At 48.0% G+C, this 18,821-nt stretch overlaps 1 protein-coding gene across 1 annotated transcript in view; it reads left to right on the forward strand.

Moving 5' to 3' along the window:
• LOC119180669 (transcriptional regulator protein Pur-beta) overlaps window positions 1-18,821 on the forward strand; it is a 188,610-nt gene that overhangs the window by 36,676 nt on the left and 133,113 nt on the right. The window contains exon 2 of the mRNA XM_037431789.2: window positions 16,884-16,937. Coding sequence (XP_037287686.1) covers window positions 16,884-16,937 — 54 coding nt within the window. The remainder of the gene's footprint in view (window positions 1-16,883; window positions 16,938-18,821) is intronic.

Consider the following 18,821-nt stretch of genomic DNA (forward strand, 5'->3'; position numbering starts at 1 on the left):
AGATATCTGATACGCTCGAATTCGCTGAAGTTCGATAATGTTTCGCATTTAAAACGACAAATTCAAGCTACTAAACTCCCGGCCCCGCCCGCTACTCCAATGTCCACCAGCTTCCCTTCGAATTTGCAGTATGCTTCACCGCACGGCGTTGTAGCACTACGGCAAAGCTGAATTTCAAAGTGCGTTACAGTGCGGCAGCATCAAACGCACTTTCGGACGTGCAATTTGAGTCAACGGCCGAGACTTGAAAAAGTTTCTACGTCTAAAAGTTCAGATGTTGTTGTCATACGTTGGGCCTAAGGCTTGGTTGCGTGAAAGCGCCTGAGCTTTCAAGCACGTCTGAAAAATGATCTTCATCACTAATATATTCGTTGGCACATCACATCCGATAGTATAGTTTCTCACAACATCCTGTCGTAATGATATTTTGCTTTTTTTATCATGCAACTCGTTAATATCAATTATCGATTTAACAATGTAAGTTTTGAGGCACTTGAGTGTTGTTATACAAGGGTTCGACTGTATTTGAATATTGGTGGAAATGGAAAGAACGTGTATTATAGCGACATATCTAAAGTACCATTTGTTTATCGCTGCAGATTTTAGTAGGCAAAAGTAACGAAAAACGTGTGTGTCGTCGAGCACAACGGGAGAGCCTTGAAGTTTAATTATACAGTCGTTTACTTTACTCCACGAACTTTGGTGATTTGACGCGCACCAGAATTAGTGCGCAACATTGGGGCATGCATATTACTGTCGCTACATATTGCGCTTTGTACGAGGTAACCCTAGCTGCACGCTGCGAAGCGGCGCATATGCGCAGCAAAACCGCGGTGCACAAACGGTAACCGCTCTCCCGCTCCCCTCTCACGCTTAGCAGCGTGTGTGTTCGGTACACGACTACATAGTCGTCGCTGACCGAGAGAAAAAAAATACCAATTGTTTCACGGCGTTTCACGCATAACCAGTCCGTGATTAGACACTTTCTAACTGGTGATCTTTTCGTTGCGCTAAGGAAAACTGGTATCTCAAACACCTGTTGTAAATGTCTTCCTAAAAGAATTCTGGAGTGGAAAGCCGAGTGGCAGGGGTGGTCGCAGACAACCGGCCATCTACAAACTTGTCTCGATTCTCGTTAACGTTTTTGCTGCCGTAAGAAAAATAAAAAAAGAAACGTGCAGAATACATGGCCACCGTAGCCAGGACGATCTGCTTGGCCAATAGCCGATAGAATGAACACTTGCGCCGCTGCAAGGCGAAAAACAAAACAAAAAGCAAACGGAGTAGGAAGTGTGTCGCGTCTCTTTAGGTTTTCTAGAACGCGAAGCAGCCGATGCACGCGTGGTGCAGTTTGCGGTGCGACCGCACACTGAAATGTCCAGTGCGTTGCACGTTTGTTCGCCTTAAAACACGGTCTCGCATTCGTCCATGCGGGCAATCAGCTTGCAAAGGAACTACCGCAGCCTCATGAGAGCAAACGTCTCCGCATGAGTTCGTTGCGGTCGTGCGGCTGATGCCATTGCTGCTTATATACGCGTACACGGGCACAAAGGTGTCTGTTAGTTTTCATCATGGTGGACAGCGCCGGCGCCCAAATGCCACTGAGGTGGAGAAAATACATTTCACGACAACGTTCCGTACTCCTGTCCTCGATAAAGTGATGCATGCCTTGAAAAAAAAAGCTGCCTGATAAGCGTGTTTTCACGGAATGCGGGTGTGATTGAGAACGCCGAATGCCACCTTTTAAGTAGTCTCTTGTGTAGAAAGTACACATTCGGTTGGCCTGCGTTGGCCAATGTGTTTCTCCAACTCATTCGATTGCTTAAGTCCTTCGATTTTGGTGACATTATGTTTTGGTGACATGTGTGGCAGCCGCATAATGTCATTAGATGCGAATGTCATTAAAACTTCCAGTTGGACAGCGGTATTAGTCGGTGCCACTGCCTACACCAAAATCAGACTACATTAAGGCTAGCTCTATTTAAAAATAGTAATAAAGAAATCCTTACATTGCTACTTGTTCACGTACTAATCTATAAAACTTTAAAGCTAGTGTTTGTTTTCTCCTTCTTTGAATAATCCCAGCCTTTGCGCGGCCTATTTGTTTTAGCACATTTATTTTTATGCCTCTGATTGCAAGCGAGCGAGTTGGCTGGTGGGTGGGAGCTCGGCGTGATAAACTCCCCCGTGATACTACTCCGCGCCCCGTGCAGAGGTCACGTGGTGGTGGAAGTGGTTAGAAGAAAGCGCCTGGTCACGTGACAGTGACGTGCATGCGTGGTACGCGCGTTCTTCGGGATTCTTTTATAAAGACAATAGTTTTTCTTGGGGACCTTGGACGCAAAAATTTTGGTCTGGCTGGCTGGCTGGCTCCCTGTCTGTTTGTACTTTTGTCTGTCCGCTGTTAACGGTGCCCTGAAAGGCACCAGGCGACACCCCAAACGGCCGACCGCGTCCGCAGCGCCCAACAATATTGCTGAAGATTCAGCATTCATACTTGCGCGATTGTCAGTTAAAGAACCAATTATCGCGCATATCTGAGGCACCATAACAACACGTCAATATTCTGTGTGTATGCCTTTATACCAGAAAAGGCATGCATAAGTAATTCTAACGACCGAACAGCGTCACGCTGCGCTGACCATGCAACGCTTGCACAAAAAGGCAAGTGTTTCCAACGCTTTCCTAAGACGACACGGTGGTGGCACCTACCCGTCACCTTGCGTTCTACACCTTATCGCCTCCGAGACGGGCGCGCACGCCGCGCACTTCGTTTTCCAAGATAACTGCCAGATAGCGCTCATGTCTCACGTGTACGTGCATGCGCTCGTTCGCCTCCGCTGCACGCTCGAGGCACTCTAACGCAGCGCCTCCAGAATACCATTCACCGATTTTCTTGCGCAGAACATCAAATAAACGTTTTGTCCACTCTCTCCAGGAGCAAGATTATCCTCTTTCGATGACGTTTGCAGTGTGACATGCAGATACGGGGCCAATTTTTTTTCTCTCTCTCTTTTGGCAGCGACATAGCCTCGACGATGGAGCCCTCGGCACACAATGGATAGATCGATATGTGGGGTTTAACGTCCCAAAACCACTATATGATACTGAGAGACGCCGTAGTGGAGGGCTCCGGAAATTTCGACCACCTGGGGTTCTTTAACGTGCTCCCGAATCTGAGCACACGGGCCTACAACATTTCCGTCTCCATCGGAAATGCAGCCGCCGCAGCCGGGATTCGATCCCGCTACCTGCGGGTCAGCAGCCGAGTACCTTAGCCACTACACCACCGCGGCGGGGCCCCTCGGCACACAAGGCACACAGTTAATTCTCCAGGTTCCCATGCCAAATATCTTGAAGGCAGTATGAGTGCTGTGTGTACGGACGTAAGTACGTACGTGCGGCCCTTCGAAGAAGACATGGCCCTCGCACAATTCAAGCGTGCGTGCCGGGTGGCACTACTTTATCGTGCGCCCCCCGACATGGGGGGTTATGCTGCCTCTTTCGGCTCTGCAGACGTTAGGACGGCATCGGAGCCGGAACATACACACACCCTCATACGCACATTATATATGTACAAGCGAGCCTCGGGACCGTAGTCATTTTGCCAAGCCGAGTTGTCTGCTCGGGCCCTTTGGAGGAGGGCGCTCCGTTCGCACCCTTTCGGCGTTCACGACGTCGCCGTCGGGGCAGAAAGAATTAAGGAATAAGGGTGAGGAGGAAACAGCCATCGTGTTAGGTTCGCCGTGCTTTGGTTTTGTTATAGTTTGTCTGCTGCCTACGGTATGCGAGGGGCGGCGGAGGGCCGCAGCTAGGCGGCGGCGATGTGTGTGTGCGTATGGTTGGGTCTACCCTCGCTGGTTTGGAGGGCGCTTCGAACCAGGTCCGGTTTTGGTTATAAAGCGGCCGCTGACTCGGGAGACATCCGCTGAGATGTCTGCCGTGTTCTTCCCCCGCGCTTCTCCGCACTTACCTCTCCACCTTCCACCCCACCACTCGAATATATTTTTTTTTATTTCGTGGGTTGTAGGGTTAGGAATGGCAACTGATGGCATTCGGGCGTTTTTTTTTTTTCTCTCTCACTTTCTGCCTCGGCTACTAAGGTGTTGTCTTTGGCGTAGTCAGGAATTTTGCGTCCGCCCACGGCATGCTTCCTGTACCGGCAATGCGCTCCAAGAAAGAAAAAAAAAAAGAAGGAAATAAAGAAGTCTCTAAGCAATGTGTTATTCGGTATGCGTTATCGCGTATGTGTTAGCGGTGTGAAACGCGTGCTTTTCTGTGCGTTGCACTGGGGAGAGAAGCAGCCGGTTGCAAGAGAGTTAGCCCTAAGAAGAGTCGTTACGCCATCGGCCAGGTTCCGTGATCTGCATTCACGCCAGGACTTCGCGCGTTTTGCACGTGTGTGTGTGTGTTAAATACGGACGCATTAAAGTCAACGATGTTCGCACTCGTCTAAGCGATGTATGCGCCCATGTTTCCCGCCAACTTGAACGCGTGACGTCATTGAAAACGTCATGTTGCGCGATTGCTATCTCCTGCATCGTTGCGTGCGTTGCAGGGAAATGGCGGCTTTGAGGACGGCTCAGCTAACCAACTACGATGATGACATTATAGCTTTTTAGCAAGCTACGGGAACACGTTACGGAAAGGCGGCGATACGGAACTGGCTCGTAGCTGGTTTAGCTTGCTAAAAATATCTATTTTTGACGAGCTTTTTACAGAGTAAAAAGCTCGTCAGCTTGGATTTCATGGGACCGTAAAAGCTGTCCGAATTAACCGAGCGCCGTTTTATCTGAAGTATGAAAAAAAGCGATACATAAATGTCTTCTACGTCTCAGTACGTTTTCAATTTGTTGATGAATGCATGAAACATTTACTTTGCATTAGAGCAGTGTAAAAGACGCACTTTTTGTTATTTGTTACTTTGTTCAGAATGGGAACGCGGCTCAAGAACCCCGTGTTTAAATTCTAAACGTGCTCTGAAGCTTATTACACGCGAACGGCGCCGTTGTTGGTGGCGATCACTGTTTTTTTGGAGACCCGCGGCCGTTTCGGCTGTCCGCGAATGTCGTTTTCGTACCTCCGCGTCGCACATTTGCGGCATTTCGCGCTCGGCGGGGTCCGAGAAACGTCCGAATTAACCGATCGCTGCCGAACGTGACCAAATCAGCAGGAGTTTGATGCGATCAAGCAGTTGGCCGGGGCAGTGAACACGTCCGAATTGTTTGGTTTTCCGAATTAACGAGGGCCGCATTAACGAGCTTTTACTGTATAAGATGCCTACGTGTCTGTCAACCTGGAAAATCCGGGAAAGTTAAAATTTCCAGTGAGTTTAAACATGTCTCGAAATGTTCGAAAACCTGACTGGGTGATGTAGACTGACCTGGAAGCAGGCTAAGTAACCTTCGCCAAGATACTCTACATTGAATCAATGCCTACAGAGTTGTTCCTTTTTCTGCAATTACAGTAAACAGCAAAACAGAAGGGTAAGAAACAAATAAATACTGCCAGGTTTGCGTGGAACGCGCAGCACAGTCGCAGTAAAAGCTGGAAGAGCGGCCTTTCTAGATCCTTTTTTAAACACTCTTGGGGCAACCACTACAAGCACACTGGCATAGCGCGGACTATGTGCCACGAATCATAACTTTTGTGTAGTAGGGACTCGTTGACTTTGCCATTATTCGTCCTTCTTCAGAAGAGCATCTTGCCGCTACCCACTGCATACGGTTTTTGGCAGCGCAAACATGCGGGACACGGAAACTAGGACCGGAACACGAACACACCTTTCACACGAATTTTAGCTTTCTTTCCACATCTTGGGAAAGTTCCTGCATAAATAGTTCCGTCTTCTTTTTCTTTTTTTTTCGCCACGCGTTCACTACATTCTCTAAAGATAAGCTTATAATTATGATCCTTACTGCCCTCTCACTGATGCTTAGTATTCGTCTATGTTGCCAGCTATATCAAGCAAACTTCGCACTGTTGGTGCCGAAGCTTTCTTCTTCTCCTCCTCCCATGGCTCATACCCAGTGCAGGGGATTGGCCGGATAGTACGTTAATTTTTTCAGTATTTTCTTTGGTATACTACTCGTATAAGCTGAATTAAGTGAGATAACGAACTTAAGTAAGAAATATTAGTAACGGAATATTTAAAGGATGAAGAATTTAGCTCGGTATTTTTTAGACTGATTGATGAATTTCTCTATGGCGTAGAAAACATCCCTGTGGCTGTAACCCAGAGAAGAGGCGCAAAAAAAAAAAAAAGATCAACTGATTCTGATATTTACGGACCCATATATCGAAGAGGTAATGCTATGAATCTTCTCCATGACGTGAACCGCCGACAGGATGTAAAGTAATCACTTGGAGTTTCTATTTTCTTTTCTGTTTTTCTTTTCTCTCTATTTGTGGCTTGCTTTCTTTTTGTGTGTGCATTTATTTGTGCTTTTACTTGCGTTACGGCAAGCGACGACAGGACATGACAGCCCGGGCTTCTAAATCCTCGGCACTTGATAACAAACACACACGCAAATACGCACACGCAAATACGCACACGCACGCACTCGCGCAAAAGTAAAGTTGTATTAGAAGCGTCATATGTAATAGTAAGGAAGTAATCGCTATTGTTTGTTGAAATGTGCGATCCTCAAACTTGTCTCGAGTAGACCAACAGCACTGTAAGGTATGCGGGCATTGGGAGACGTTTACTGCACTCAAGTCGGAACGCTAAGGGGCGATGATCGCCGTATCGTTTATAGTACAACCTTGCTTTCTTGTAAAAAATGTCGTCCAATAGCGTCACTTTTAGGATATGGTAGTTTCGAAACTCGGCGAGAAGCAACTATATTGGCGACACGACGATCGATCTCGTGCCGGCTTCCCTATCGCATGGACGACGCTAATGGTGCGTATGAAGGGAGATACGTTTGAGGGCTCGTTTCTTTGACAAAACGTTGGAGGGAAACCTGCCGATAACGAAGCCAAGGGAAGTATAGCGGATGGATCGTTCGGTTTCAAGCGTTTTCAAGTAGTTGTGATGTCTCTGGATGGGAAGAAAATGAAGCGGACGAAAGGACAACTCGCCGTCGACAGGGGACCGAACCTGTGACCTTCGACTGACGCGGCTGGTGATCTTAAACCGAGACTGGGTAGTGCGCTTTGCGGTGTGTTTGTGTGCTTGCATGCAAACCACTGCAGCCAGTGCTGCTCGCAGCCATGACGAATGTGGAGCACCTTTTTTTTTTTTCAGCTGGTGTCACGTATGTCAGCGAAACAGGAGCCATCTTGCGCACGAGTGTGCACGCTCTCCGCTCTTGCGCATCGTGTAGGAAATATTGTTTCTTCTCACCTGTAATTAGTCGCGGCTATGTCCAGAGATCAGACTGTGTTCAGGGAATAAAAAGGATTCACACTGGGAATGACGGGTGTAAACACGGAAACCATTCAAAAGGTTTTTGTTTTGTAATGATACCTACGGTTTTACGTCCCAAAACTGCGGCATGTTTATTAGAGACGCCGCATGGGAAGACTCCGGATATTTCGCCATCTGGTGCTCTTTAACGGGCACGGACATCGCGTGGTACATCGCGTTTCGCCTCCGTTGACCGCCGCTTCCGAGATGGAACAAGCTGCATCAGCGGCCGAGCTACGTAACCTCTATGTACACCACCACGGCGCGGGCTCCGAAGGTTTTCGTGCTTCGCAGCTTTCAATGCGCAGGCAAGTGGACCGAAATTACACCAAGGTATAGTTAAGGAATGTACAGTGCTCGTCAAAATTTCCCTGGCCACTATTCCGTGTATTCGTATGGCAGCCTGTGGTGCTATTCTGGACACTGTCTAATTCCGCCATATCGTCAAATTTTGTAATGGCAACATTTTGAGCCAATCAGAGAGGTCGTAGCAACTCACTTGGCCGATTAGCATCGATCAATGGCGGAATCTGACAGCATGGCGGAATTCGACAATGTCAGGAATAGCACCCCTGGTCCTTGTAACTTTTGATCCCACCAGTACGTGTACGCTTTGCGCATGCCTGGTAAATATACACGGCGCTTCTGGCAGCGTATGTACCCGCATTACGCCGAAGTGACTGAAGTGTCGCGACATGTCATGTCACTTCACACGTCACGAAGCGACTCTTGTACAGCGCGAGAAGGTTCCGATCGCTTCGTTGGCGTGCGTCTGTTGCTATACACCCTTTACACGGGTCTTGCGTCCCTGGCTCGTTTCCGAGAACGGGGATTCCCTATATAGGCGCGCAGTTCGGCTGTTTGTGCGGAGGCGGAGCGCCGAGGCGCTCGTATTGATCCGTTCGTCGTGGATTGGGCGGTTGATTTGTTTGCACAGTGGCCAGGGTCGACAAACTCTGGTAATCTTAGAATACCACAAAAAGAAGAAGAACAATACACGACTCTTGCTTAGGCCGGATTTAAATATTCAATAAAGCGCGGATCTTGTTCTGGCATTGCGTACGATCTCTACTGATAAAAGATGGTGGTTTTCGTGTCCACGTCATATTAGGCGAGTGCAAAACAGACCGCGTGACTGTTTGTATGAACGATTGATTGATTGATTGATTTATCGATTGATAGGTTCTCTTATGCTGGCTGTGTGGACGTAGAAGTGAGGGTCGTATGTGCTTGTGGCAGGCAGGCTATGCGTCAGCCCTGAGTGCTGCGCAGGTATGTGCTCAGCGCTGCTTGGACGTAGTTGTAAAGTACGTGTGTGTTTCAAGGGTAAATCCGCAGTTGTCTCATCAAACGCCGGGATCGACTGTCGTTGTCAGGAGTGGTGATGAAAAAAAAATGTTATGACGTAATCGTGTGACGTCAGAACGACGTCAGAAGTCGGCGAAATTTATGACGTCAGCATGGCGTCACTATGACGTCGTGCGTGGCATGTGATTGCGCTATGACATAACACTGCCGCTTCATCGGTGGGCCGATCATGGAGGCAGTGGGAAACCATGGTACGTGACAAAACTTTCTCACGGAGGCGGCGCAGGTTGAATTCATCGATAGGGAAGAGGAGGAAGAAGAAGACGAAGAAGAAAATGAAATTGACTGTCGGTCTCGGGAGTGGCGCTGAAAAAAATCACGTTATGATGTTATCGTTTGATGTCATGACGACGTCGATTCTCGTCTATGCAACTTTTGTTTGGAAACCGAAATAATAGAACATTATTTTTTATCATGTCGCCGGTACAGATTACTACGTAAAATACTTCTTGTTATCCCATTTTTCAAGCTGGGGCTGAACTTGACAAGTGGCTATAGACTTACCTTCGGTGCTTCGGCTTTGGGCTTCAGCCGCGAGAAAGCTTTTGATGCCGTTTGTGCGATACTAAATGATACTAAACAAATGAGACTTTAGCTGGCTGTTTGTGTCTAATTTGTGCAGCTTCAGTTTGACATAAAAAAGTGATATTTCTTAATTGTTTTTAATCACGCTTATTTGTAGACAAGATAACGGCTAAACTGCCTGGTCTGAACGGTAGAAAAACAATTATTGCACTCTTTTTCGTTTTATGTACGTTATATTTTGCACAAATATTTAGCACTGAAAATGTCTCACTTAACATAATCAATTCTTGGCCGATTTCCCCCCCCCCCCCCTAGTCCGGATGAGCCATATTTGAAGGTTCCTCATCATCATCAGAAGGAGAATAAAAAGAGGAAGAGGAACGAGACGGACGTTATCGCATTCGAGTCGTCTTACGCAATCGCTGGAGGGATCCTGTAATCTTTTGTTTCTGCCCCGCCACGGTGGTCTAGTGGGTAAGGTACTCGGCTGCTGACCTGCAGGTCGCGGGATTTGAATCCCTGCTGCGGTGGCTGCATTTTCGATGGAGGCGAAAATGCTGTAGGGCTGTGTTCTCAAATGGGGGGCACGTTAAAGAACCCCAGGGGGTCGAAATTTCCGGAGCCCTCCACTACGGGGTCTCTCATTATCATATGGTGGTTTTGGGACGTTAAACCCCACATCTCAATCAATCAGTCTTTTGTCTCTAGTCGACCCGGTGTCTGTTCTGGAGAGCACGAGATGATCGTTTCGGCTGTGACCCCTGAGCCTGTGAGAGATGGACGTACCGGCTGCGACGTCCAATTGGACAAATCAATGGATGTCTTCCTGTTAATTGGCGTTTCCTTCGATACGTGAAATTCGACGCGAACTTTTTCTTTAATCATAGAATTACAAAGAACTGAGCCATAGTTGGTTACGTATTCATTTCAAAGAAGATAGGACGTGCGAACACGTGCACATGACGGATGTCGGGACGCCACACCCGTTACGTCCTGTTCCTTTCAGAAGGAACTTTTTAAAGTTTCGACAATACTAAAGCAGTCGTCGCTGTGTAGGCCGACAGCAACTCCTTGTCGAGAGAGAGTGAGAGAAAAGACTTTATTGGTGGTGGTAGTGATTAGAAGATGAGAACAGGCACCTAATTTCTGCAGCCCGGTCGGGAGCACGGCGCAGTGCCTGCGGGGAAGGGAAAATGGAGAAAACTGGAAAGAAGAGATAAGATTAAGTGACCAGTGGCACGGACATCATCAGCACGAACAGCAGTCCGGAAGCAAGGGTAGGGGTGGCAAGGGGCCCGTCCTCAGCGGTAGAAAGGATCCTCCGTGGGGTGGGTGCCTGTGAATAAAGTCTTTTCGCTCTCTCTCTCTCGATAAAAAGTTGCTGTTGGCCTACACAGCGACGACTACTATCGAAACTGGCTCTGCAGCGGCATTTTCATGTTACGACACTTGCCAGAAATAAAAAAATTCAGCCAGCTTCCCGCTGGTAGTTGCCGAGCTTCAAGCAATTGCAGAGCTGGGGGAGCATTTTATTTTGTTTATCTTTGCTTTCTTTCCTCCTCTTTTTCTCCTATCCCCCTTTCCTTCTTTTGTCTGTTTCTTCTCTCTTTTTATTTCTGCCTGCTTCCTCTTTTCCTTTTCTATTTTTATTCGTGGTTCAGCCCGCGTTACGCTAAGTTATGTGAGACGACGACAGCGTACGACAGTCCCCGTGGGGCCCAATAAGTTCGCCGCACCTAATCTAACCAGTGTGGTGATTGCAGTTGACCACTGCTACTGTTTGAAACGGGACACACGAAAAAAAGAAACACGTTTAGATAGTACTCGAGTTGACAATGATATCGATTTGTTGACGAGCGCATTTTTATTAGTGTCATTTCTTTTCCTGCATTCTTCGCGTGACATTCGAAACGTCCACATATTCTTTCTGCCTTACAATTGTTTTTTTTTGTTGAGTATTGGGGCCAGTACGAGCTTTTTATAATGGCTAGTGGTCGAATCAAACCAGTCAATGTGACATTTAGCTGTGTTTCAAAATACAAAAGAAAAGAAAAAAGAATAGTTTCGTTGCACAGGCGTAACTCGTCGTTCGGCTACTCCCGCCGAGTGTACACCGCAGCGTGGCCTGATCATGAAGCGTGTGCGCACCTTCCACTCGCAAATCAGTTCTGGGGAAACCCGCAAGATGGCGGAAGGGTTAAGACCACGCCTCCTTTATTTCTTTCAAGGTCACTGAAAACGGGCGCTTGTCAACGGGAGCCGTCGGTCCGCCTTAGCTCAGGGAGTGGTCGTGATGCGATGCTATAGATGATGGTAAAGGCATGTAAAGGGGCTTTAGGTAGCGCTAGAGTGCTTAGATGCGCGCGCCCCCAACGGAGCAGAGGCGAACGAGCGCATCGAGGCCACGGAAGCTTCCGTCCCCAGCACCAAAGCTCAGTAAAGAATCTCGGGTAGCATGGCGTCGCCTGCAGACCTTGTCTTACCCCGATCCATACATACTGGCCAAGACAGATCCCGACACATACGCACCATAGTGCAGGTTCTGCGTCAGTAAAACAACCATGCACCCTGTACCACACAGTACGGGAATGCCCACACAATACAACCCAGAGCACAACACAGCACTGTAGGGTGGGAGGCAGCTCTGTCCAGCTCGGATCCGAAGACCCAAGAGGCCCTCGTGAGACGAGCGAGGATCCCGGCCTAAGGATCCCACCCACCGACATTCCTTCCTTGGTCGCAAATAAATGTTTTATTCTCTCTCTCTCTCTCGAAGTGCTTTCCCCAATGGATTTCCTAATATACACTAGAGGGAACTCTGGCGCTGGTGTCTATGGGAGCTGCAACACACGGCAGTTCAGCGAGCATGGGAATGTTGGGTAGTACACAGATTGGTCTAATCTTCGTACTTCTGGCCTGCTTCTGGCTTCATGTGTGTTCGCGTGGCTTGGAGCTGTTTTCTTACAAAAAAAAAAAAATCAACAAATGTTCAGTGGTTGCGCACCACTATCTTATTATTTTAGCCTTACCATTTCGACGAAGTTAAAAAGTATTCCCTCTTTCTTTCAAAACCAAACCGAAACCAACAATAAACAAAGCTGCAAGTGTGATACGCCGCCCGCAAGTACGAAGACAAGGCAAATCTGTGTACTACTCATCATTCCCGTGGTCGCTGAACGATCGGAGTGCCAGAGTACTCTCTAGTTAATTTTAGGAAACTCTATGATTTTCCCTCGAAGATGCGATAGACGTGTTTTCACGTCTGTCAGATTTGTTCTTTCGTGTTGCTTTTTTTTTTTGCGACTCGAAGCAATGCCGCCGCCGCGACACCGAGCAGCGCAAGCAGAAGCGTTGCAATGACGCCTCCTTATTGAATTATTCGGTGTGCCTCGATGTGCTCCTAAATTTGTTGCCCGCATAGCGCCATGAACGGCGACACGCTATCTCAAAACACCGCATCTTTCACAGAGCCAACGTTACTGCCATTACTGTGAACACGAGGAATGCAAAACGTCGCTCCGAGGATCTGTGCACAACTGAACAAAAAATTTACTTCACATGATTTTCGTCATTCTCTCCCCCGCGGAGCACACGTGAAGGCTAGGCGATGGGAGAGAGTAGGAGAGGGCTAAAGGTGAGGCTGGTGAACATCTGGATCGGGCGCATCTGGCTGGCATTGATTAAACGGAGCAGGCGTTGGTTAAGAAAGGGAATGCAAACGGGTGCTTGTCTTCTTTCTATTTCATACCCCTCCTCTGCATAATGACCGATGATTAATGGGTCTGCATCAGGACGGCACCTGATGCATAGGCGTGCACAATCTTGTATATCACAGTCATGCGATCGCGTCTACCTCGCTACCTGGCGGTGGCCCTGCTGTGTTTTCTTCGGTTGCGTGCCGTTGCCTTTAATGGAAGCGCACCCGCGACGCCAATACCCGACCACCGCAGTTGCGTGCACTGCGCTGGACGAGTAGTCGGCGGGGTTTCGTTAGCCGAGCGAGCGTGGAAGAAAGCCCGCGCGCAATGTGTGTTACTGCATGCTCTGATAATGGTTATAGTTAGCTAACGTGCATCGAAGCTCGTTGTATATATATATTTTTCTTTCGCCTCGCTGCGTTCGTAACCAGCGCGCACGTCCGGGTTTGGGCGAGGGAAGAAGTCGGGTGGTTGAGCGTGTGGCGGCAGACGTCTGTAGTTGGCTGCATAGAGTTGCCGACAATATTTATTATACCCGTCTCATACATCACGTGCTACGCTGTGGAGGCTCTAGTGAGACTTTTTGCAGTAGGTGTGCTCGCATGCAGAAATAGTTCAACGATTACCCGGTGAGGGCTGGGGCAACCATGGCGTGGCGATGGTTCGGCTACTCCAGGAATGAATCGCATAGTACACCCAGTGATGAGCGGCCTTAATTGCTCAAAACTGCCCCAAAAGAGAAATGCTGCTCCGTGCTGCTCTATATTAACTGTTGTTTTTTGGTCGGAAGTGCTCCGGACCTGCTCCGAAATGGTGTTTGAAAACTGAAAAGAATGAATGCTGTCTTGACCAACTGGCAATACTTTAGCACGCCGGAAAAGATTATGTATAGTATCATCACATGTGTAGCTTTATCGGCTCTGATCTCATTTGTGCAACTGGCATATCGAGCGTATAGCTTATTTGGCAGTTTTTTTATTCGTTTTGTAAAGTTGATTTGCAGGTTATTTATTTAGCTGGAACCTGAAAATGACCAAGATTGCTTTGATCTCGTACCGATCGTTAAACTGTTGCTTTGGCGACAGTTATATGTGACACCCAGCTTTGTCGGTTTGATCTCATTTCTGCCGCAAGTACTGGCATTTGAAATGTATAGCTTATTTCACGGAGCGTTTAATAACCAACCATTTTAATTGTTTGAATTTGAATTAATAAATAACATACGGGCTCCAAGGTTTCAAAACCACGATAAAATCATGAGAGACCCTGTAGTGGAGGACTCCAGTAATTATGATCACTTGGGTTCTTTAACGTGCGCATAAATCTAAATGCACGTGCGAGCGTCGAGCGCCTCCATCGAAGAAAGTGTGGCTGTCGTGGCCGCGATTCGATCCCACAACGTGCGGGCCAGCCAGTCGTGTTCACTATTCAAAATTCACGCGTGTTGTCTCTGAAATGTCTTTCGTAATTGAATTTTATGGGGCACTATGGTGACGCTTCGAACTCCAGGAGTTGTTCGGAATATCTTGTCACCTGCACACTAAACTCCTCAAGCTGCTTCAAGTTAGCATTTCTTCCGCTCCGAATGTGGCTGTTCCAAAGCTGCACTTCTTAGTGCTCCGAAATTCGCTCCCAAAAAGTGTAAAGTCGCTTCCGCCACTGTACACGGGATGCGCCTAATCTTCATTATTCGCGGCTTCGAACGCAGTCACGTCTTTGTTTTCATAATTGGGGTCCGGCCGGCTTTCGATTCGTCGGAAAGAACGGCTCATTTTGAACCTTGCGAGCTGACTTATAGTTATAGCGCGAGAACAGAACGACAACAATGAGACAAGAAGGACCAAGAAGGCCTCGTAGTTCTGTTCTCGCGCTATGACTATCGTCACGTCATATTAACCAGCCCAAGCTGCCGCACTTCGTAGCCTCAAATGGCGAGTGGGACCGCTAAACTTTCGCTTCAAGTTCGTTTTGCGGCTGCGAGCCACGCGGAGAAGAAAAGAACGAAGCTTATACCCCTGTCACACGGGCACCCGCGAAGACCGTTTAACTCCCTCGTCCTCACGACAACGAAGATGCGGTCCGTGTCACACGGCCACCCTTACGCAAACGAAGGTAAACGGAGCATTTCGCAAAGGACGTTCAACGATCTCCTTTCGCAGCGAAATGAGGTACTCTCGTCCCCAGCAGTCTAGAGGTCAGAGAAAAATTTCGAACACTAAGTGGCCGCAGTGAAAGAATAATACATTTTGGCAATATTAAACGCGCTTTCGTTGTAGCACTCATTCACAACGCGTGTTTTGTTTACATATATTTACGCCCGCCAGAGTTCACTTACTCTCAACACCGATGCCCTACACACTGTGCCTCACGAGTCGGGCCGACCGGCGGCAGCCGATCAACGTCATTACCCACGCAATATGGTACCACTTCCTCACGTCGTCCGCTGTGTCACTCATGGCTGAAGAACACAAAATGTGCGCTCACGAGGCAAGGAAGCATGAGAATTCTCGTACCAAGCATGTATACCGGCAAGAAAACAACTAAAAGCACAATGTGGCCAGCGTCACTAGCAGCATTGCTACATTTAGCAAATGCGTTTTTATTTGAAATTATTTTTAATGGTTTGTCAGTCGCATACTTACTTAATAGTGGTTTTTTGTAAAAACCGCATAACAAGGATTCACAAAAAAATCAATAGAGATGAAATTAGAATGCTTTTCCGAAAATCAAACAGCGCCAGCTGAGCCCCCTCGCGGCAACTGTTGCAACCTTGTCGTTGCCGTGTGACAGTGACACTGCCACAACTCCTTCTCCGTCGAACCCCCTAGGCGAGATTTACGTTGACGGTGTTCAACAGGGTTTGGTGGTGGCCGTGTGACAGGGGTATTAGACGAATCCGCGTATTACCCGTGGTTCCCGTGCTGACTGAAGCGTTCTGCGGCTGCAGCTCCCGTTGAGAGTAGCGCCAGATTTCCCTTTCGTGTACGATTCTGAAACTCTGCGGTTGGTTGCACGGCTGAGCAGCAGCTCTAATAGAGGGGCCCGTGTCCCCTAAGCTCGCGATGCTGTCCATATTGCCGCGCGTGCTTTATTTATTTTATTTATTTTTGTGCAATCGACCCGCTAGGAATGAACTTCTGAACAACAGCGCTGGACACAGGAAGAATTCGACAAGACCAAGCTCTGAATAACAGCAACGAGTTTTATTTTGTCACTGCGGTGTATATTTTTGAAAAAAAAAAATTAACGAAAATGATATGAAGGCAGCAACTCCTCACGACACGTGAGCAAAGATTGGTCAAGATACTCGTGCTTCTTCTTGAGCAGGTCTATGGAGGCGATATTTATGAATGAGTCATTGCGCGTGTTAATCACGAGGACCTCGAATGTCTTGAAGTATGCAAAAGTTTATTAAATGAGCCGCTTCGGCTGGCTGTTTCCGTGAAAGTCGATACGCTTTTTCCTTGGGGTGACTCTTGTGACGATTATTTGCTTGTTGCTTCGGTGGCATCGCGAAACTCTTAACGCTACCGTACCAATGTGCACGTACTAACAGGGTTGTGACCTAATTGACGAGCACTTTCTGATGGTCGGTGGTTGCAACAACTCCTTGTTTCTGTTACTGCAGTAATTATGGGCAGTACCAGCGCACAAACTCACGGGACGAAGGGAACAGACACAAACAAGCGCTGACTCTCAACTTCAGTTGAGAGTCAGCGCTTGTTTGTGTCTCTTCGCTTCGTCCAGTGAGTTTGTGCGCTGGTACTGCCCATAATGTATCACCAACTAGTGCAACTATCAGTCCTACTGCACTAATATCACAAATGAGAGATCGTGTAGTTTGTGCAATACTAATCTCCTCTGTATTTTTTGCCACACAGGCAAATCCGCAGGGCACGGGTCCTCCAGTGAAGATGACGGCGCTTCGGAAAACGGTCAGTCTGCATGTTCAGCTCTGTCGCAGCTTTTAAACTTAGCGCGCGAAAAAAAAAAAAAAGAGAAGTAATTAGTACGAAGCGAGCTGGAAAAAAATGGAGTGTGTGCACTCAAACGCAACCGGCGCAACTCGACTTGAGAGTTTCGTCATTTGCGCAAGCAACTAATCATCGGGATGACTAACTTTCGTGAGTCTAGTAGTCCGCGCTTACAGAAAAGCCTGGGGAGTCTCCTGAGCACGATCACCGGCCGAGCACCGTTGGTCTCACATCGTCGTATCTGTCCTCCTTTCTAAAGCGGGGCTGCTTAAGTTTGGGCTTTGTATTCAGGTATTCGCCCCAGAATGTGTGCTGCTAGAATGGCGTAGCCATGTATTGTCTGGGAAAGGGAAGTGGGCGACGCGAAAGTGGGAAGCAAGAAAAGGTAGAGAGAGAGAGGCCGAAGCTTGGCAAAGCGTTTCACAGTTTTGGAGCTGGTCGGAAAGAGAAGTGAGAGTGATGAGAGGGCAAATGAGGAAAAAAAGGAGGCAAATTAAAGCCATCTACAGCGTAGGCATAGGAAGAGGTTGGAAAGAGTAGTTGGGTTATAGAGTTTATGCACCGCGTACAGTTTTATACCAAGTGGTTGGTACAGAAGAAAAAAAAAAGCTGCATGAAACAACTTAAAAATGCCTCACGTTCCGATGTTAACGTTGGCATCAAGACGGCAAACGCAAAGTAAATTTCGCAAAAATTCAAACCAGCGATGAAGCCCGCTGTACCTTAAGAAAAAAAAAAGAAGAGGAAGTTATACAAACAAGGCACCTTCAAAATAGAACTCGGCGCAGCTGCCGCGCCGAATTTCACCGCCGGAGGAGCCCAGTGCGAGCGGCGAACAACCGACGCTTCTATATACCGGAAGTACAAAAGCGAGGGTTGAACGTTTTGGTGCTGGAGTTCAGAGATTATTGTATTATCTGTGACAAAACTGGTCTTGTTATTTTTTCTTCTTTTTTGACAGTGAGACTGTATATATGGATAGGTCCGGGTTGGAAAGTGTGGTGTTGCGTGAGTGCGTATAGACTCGCGGATGAGCAATTTAGCGTATGTCATCTCAAACGCTGGCCGGACTTGCACTGGTTTCTCTCCATCCGGGTTTTGTCAGCACATTCATGTTTACAACTAGGCTTGACACCCGACGCAATATGAATCGCTACCCGTAATACTCTTTATACGTTCTTGATATCCTCTAAAGGAGCATCACTAGACATCTGAATACACTTCGATCGATCCCAGCTTGGGATGAACACCGGGACGGCACGTTTTAGCTTCACTCGTTAACCATCTACACGGAGTAAATGCCCTAGATTTTTTAGATGTGGAACATGTCTCGCTAGGGGGCATGGAGGAAGAAAAAAGCAAGGAGGCAGCATTACGTCACACGAGTGAAGCCCACCTTGTCGGCCCCACACGTGATCAAAACGTCAGAGCTTGCGGTATGCTTTAGTATACTCTCGGCGCTGTTCAGTCTTTGAACCACCTGCGGTGAGTCGCCTGGTCTGCGCCGAACAAGCGCGTTTCGAGTGAAAGCGACCGGGTGCCGCGCTCCGAAGTCTCGTTGCTGGCGTGATTTTGCGCAATATGTCACGTGTTGGGCCGAAAATGCCGGCTTCAAAACGGCACGGCTTGTCATAGTATAGAGCGTTCAGCGGCGCGCATTCGCGCTGTCGACGCAACAATGAGCTCCGCGTCTGCGAACGGCGGCGCTTTGTTTGTCGTCGGTATACTTTTGTAGCAGCAAGCGCAGTATATACCTTCAGAAATTTGCGTACAAGCGTAATCACACTTGTCTGTAGAGCAGTGGGGCGCGTGGCTGGAGACTCCCGCAGCTGCTTCTTCACATTA

Source organism: Rhipicephalus microplus, chromosome 10 (assembly GCF_043290135.1).
Source record: "Rhipicephalus microplus isolate Deutch F79 chromosome 10, USDA_Rmic, whole genome shotgun sequence".
Taxonomy (NCBI): domain Eukaryota; kingdom Metazoa; phylum Arthropoda; class Arachnida; order Ixodida; family Ixodidae; genus Rhipicephalus; species Rhipicephalus microplus.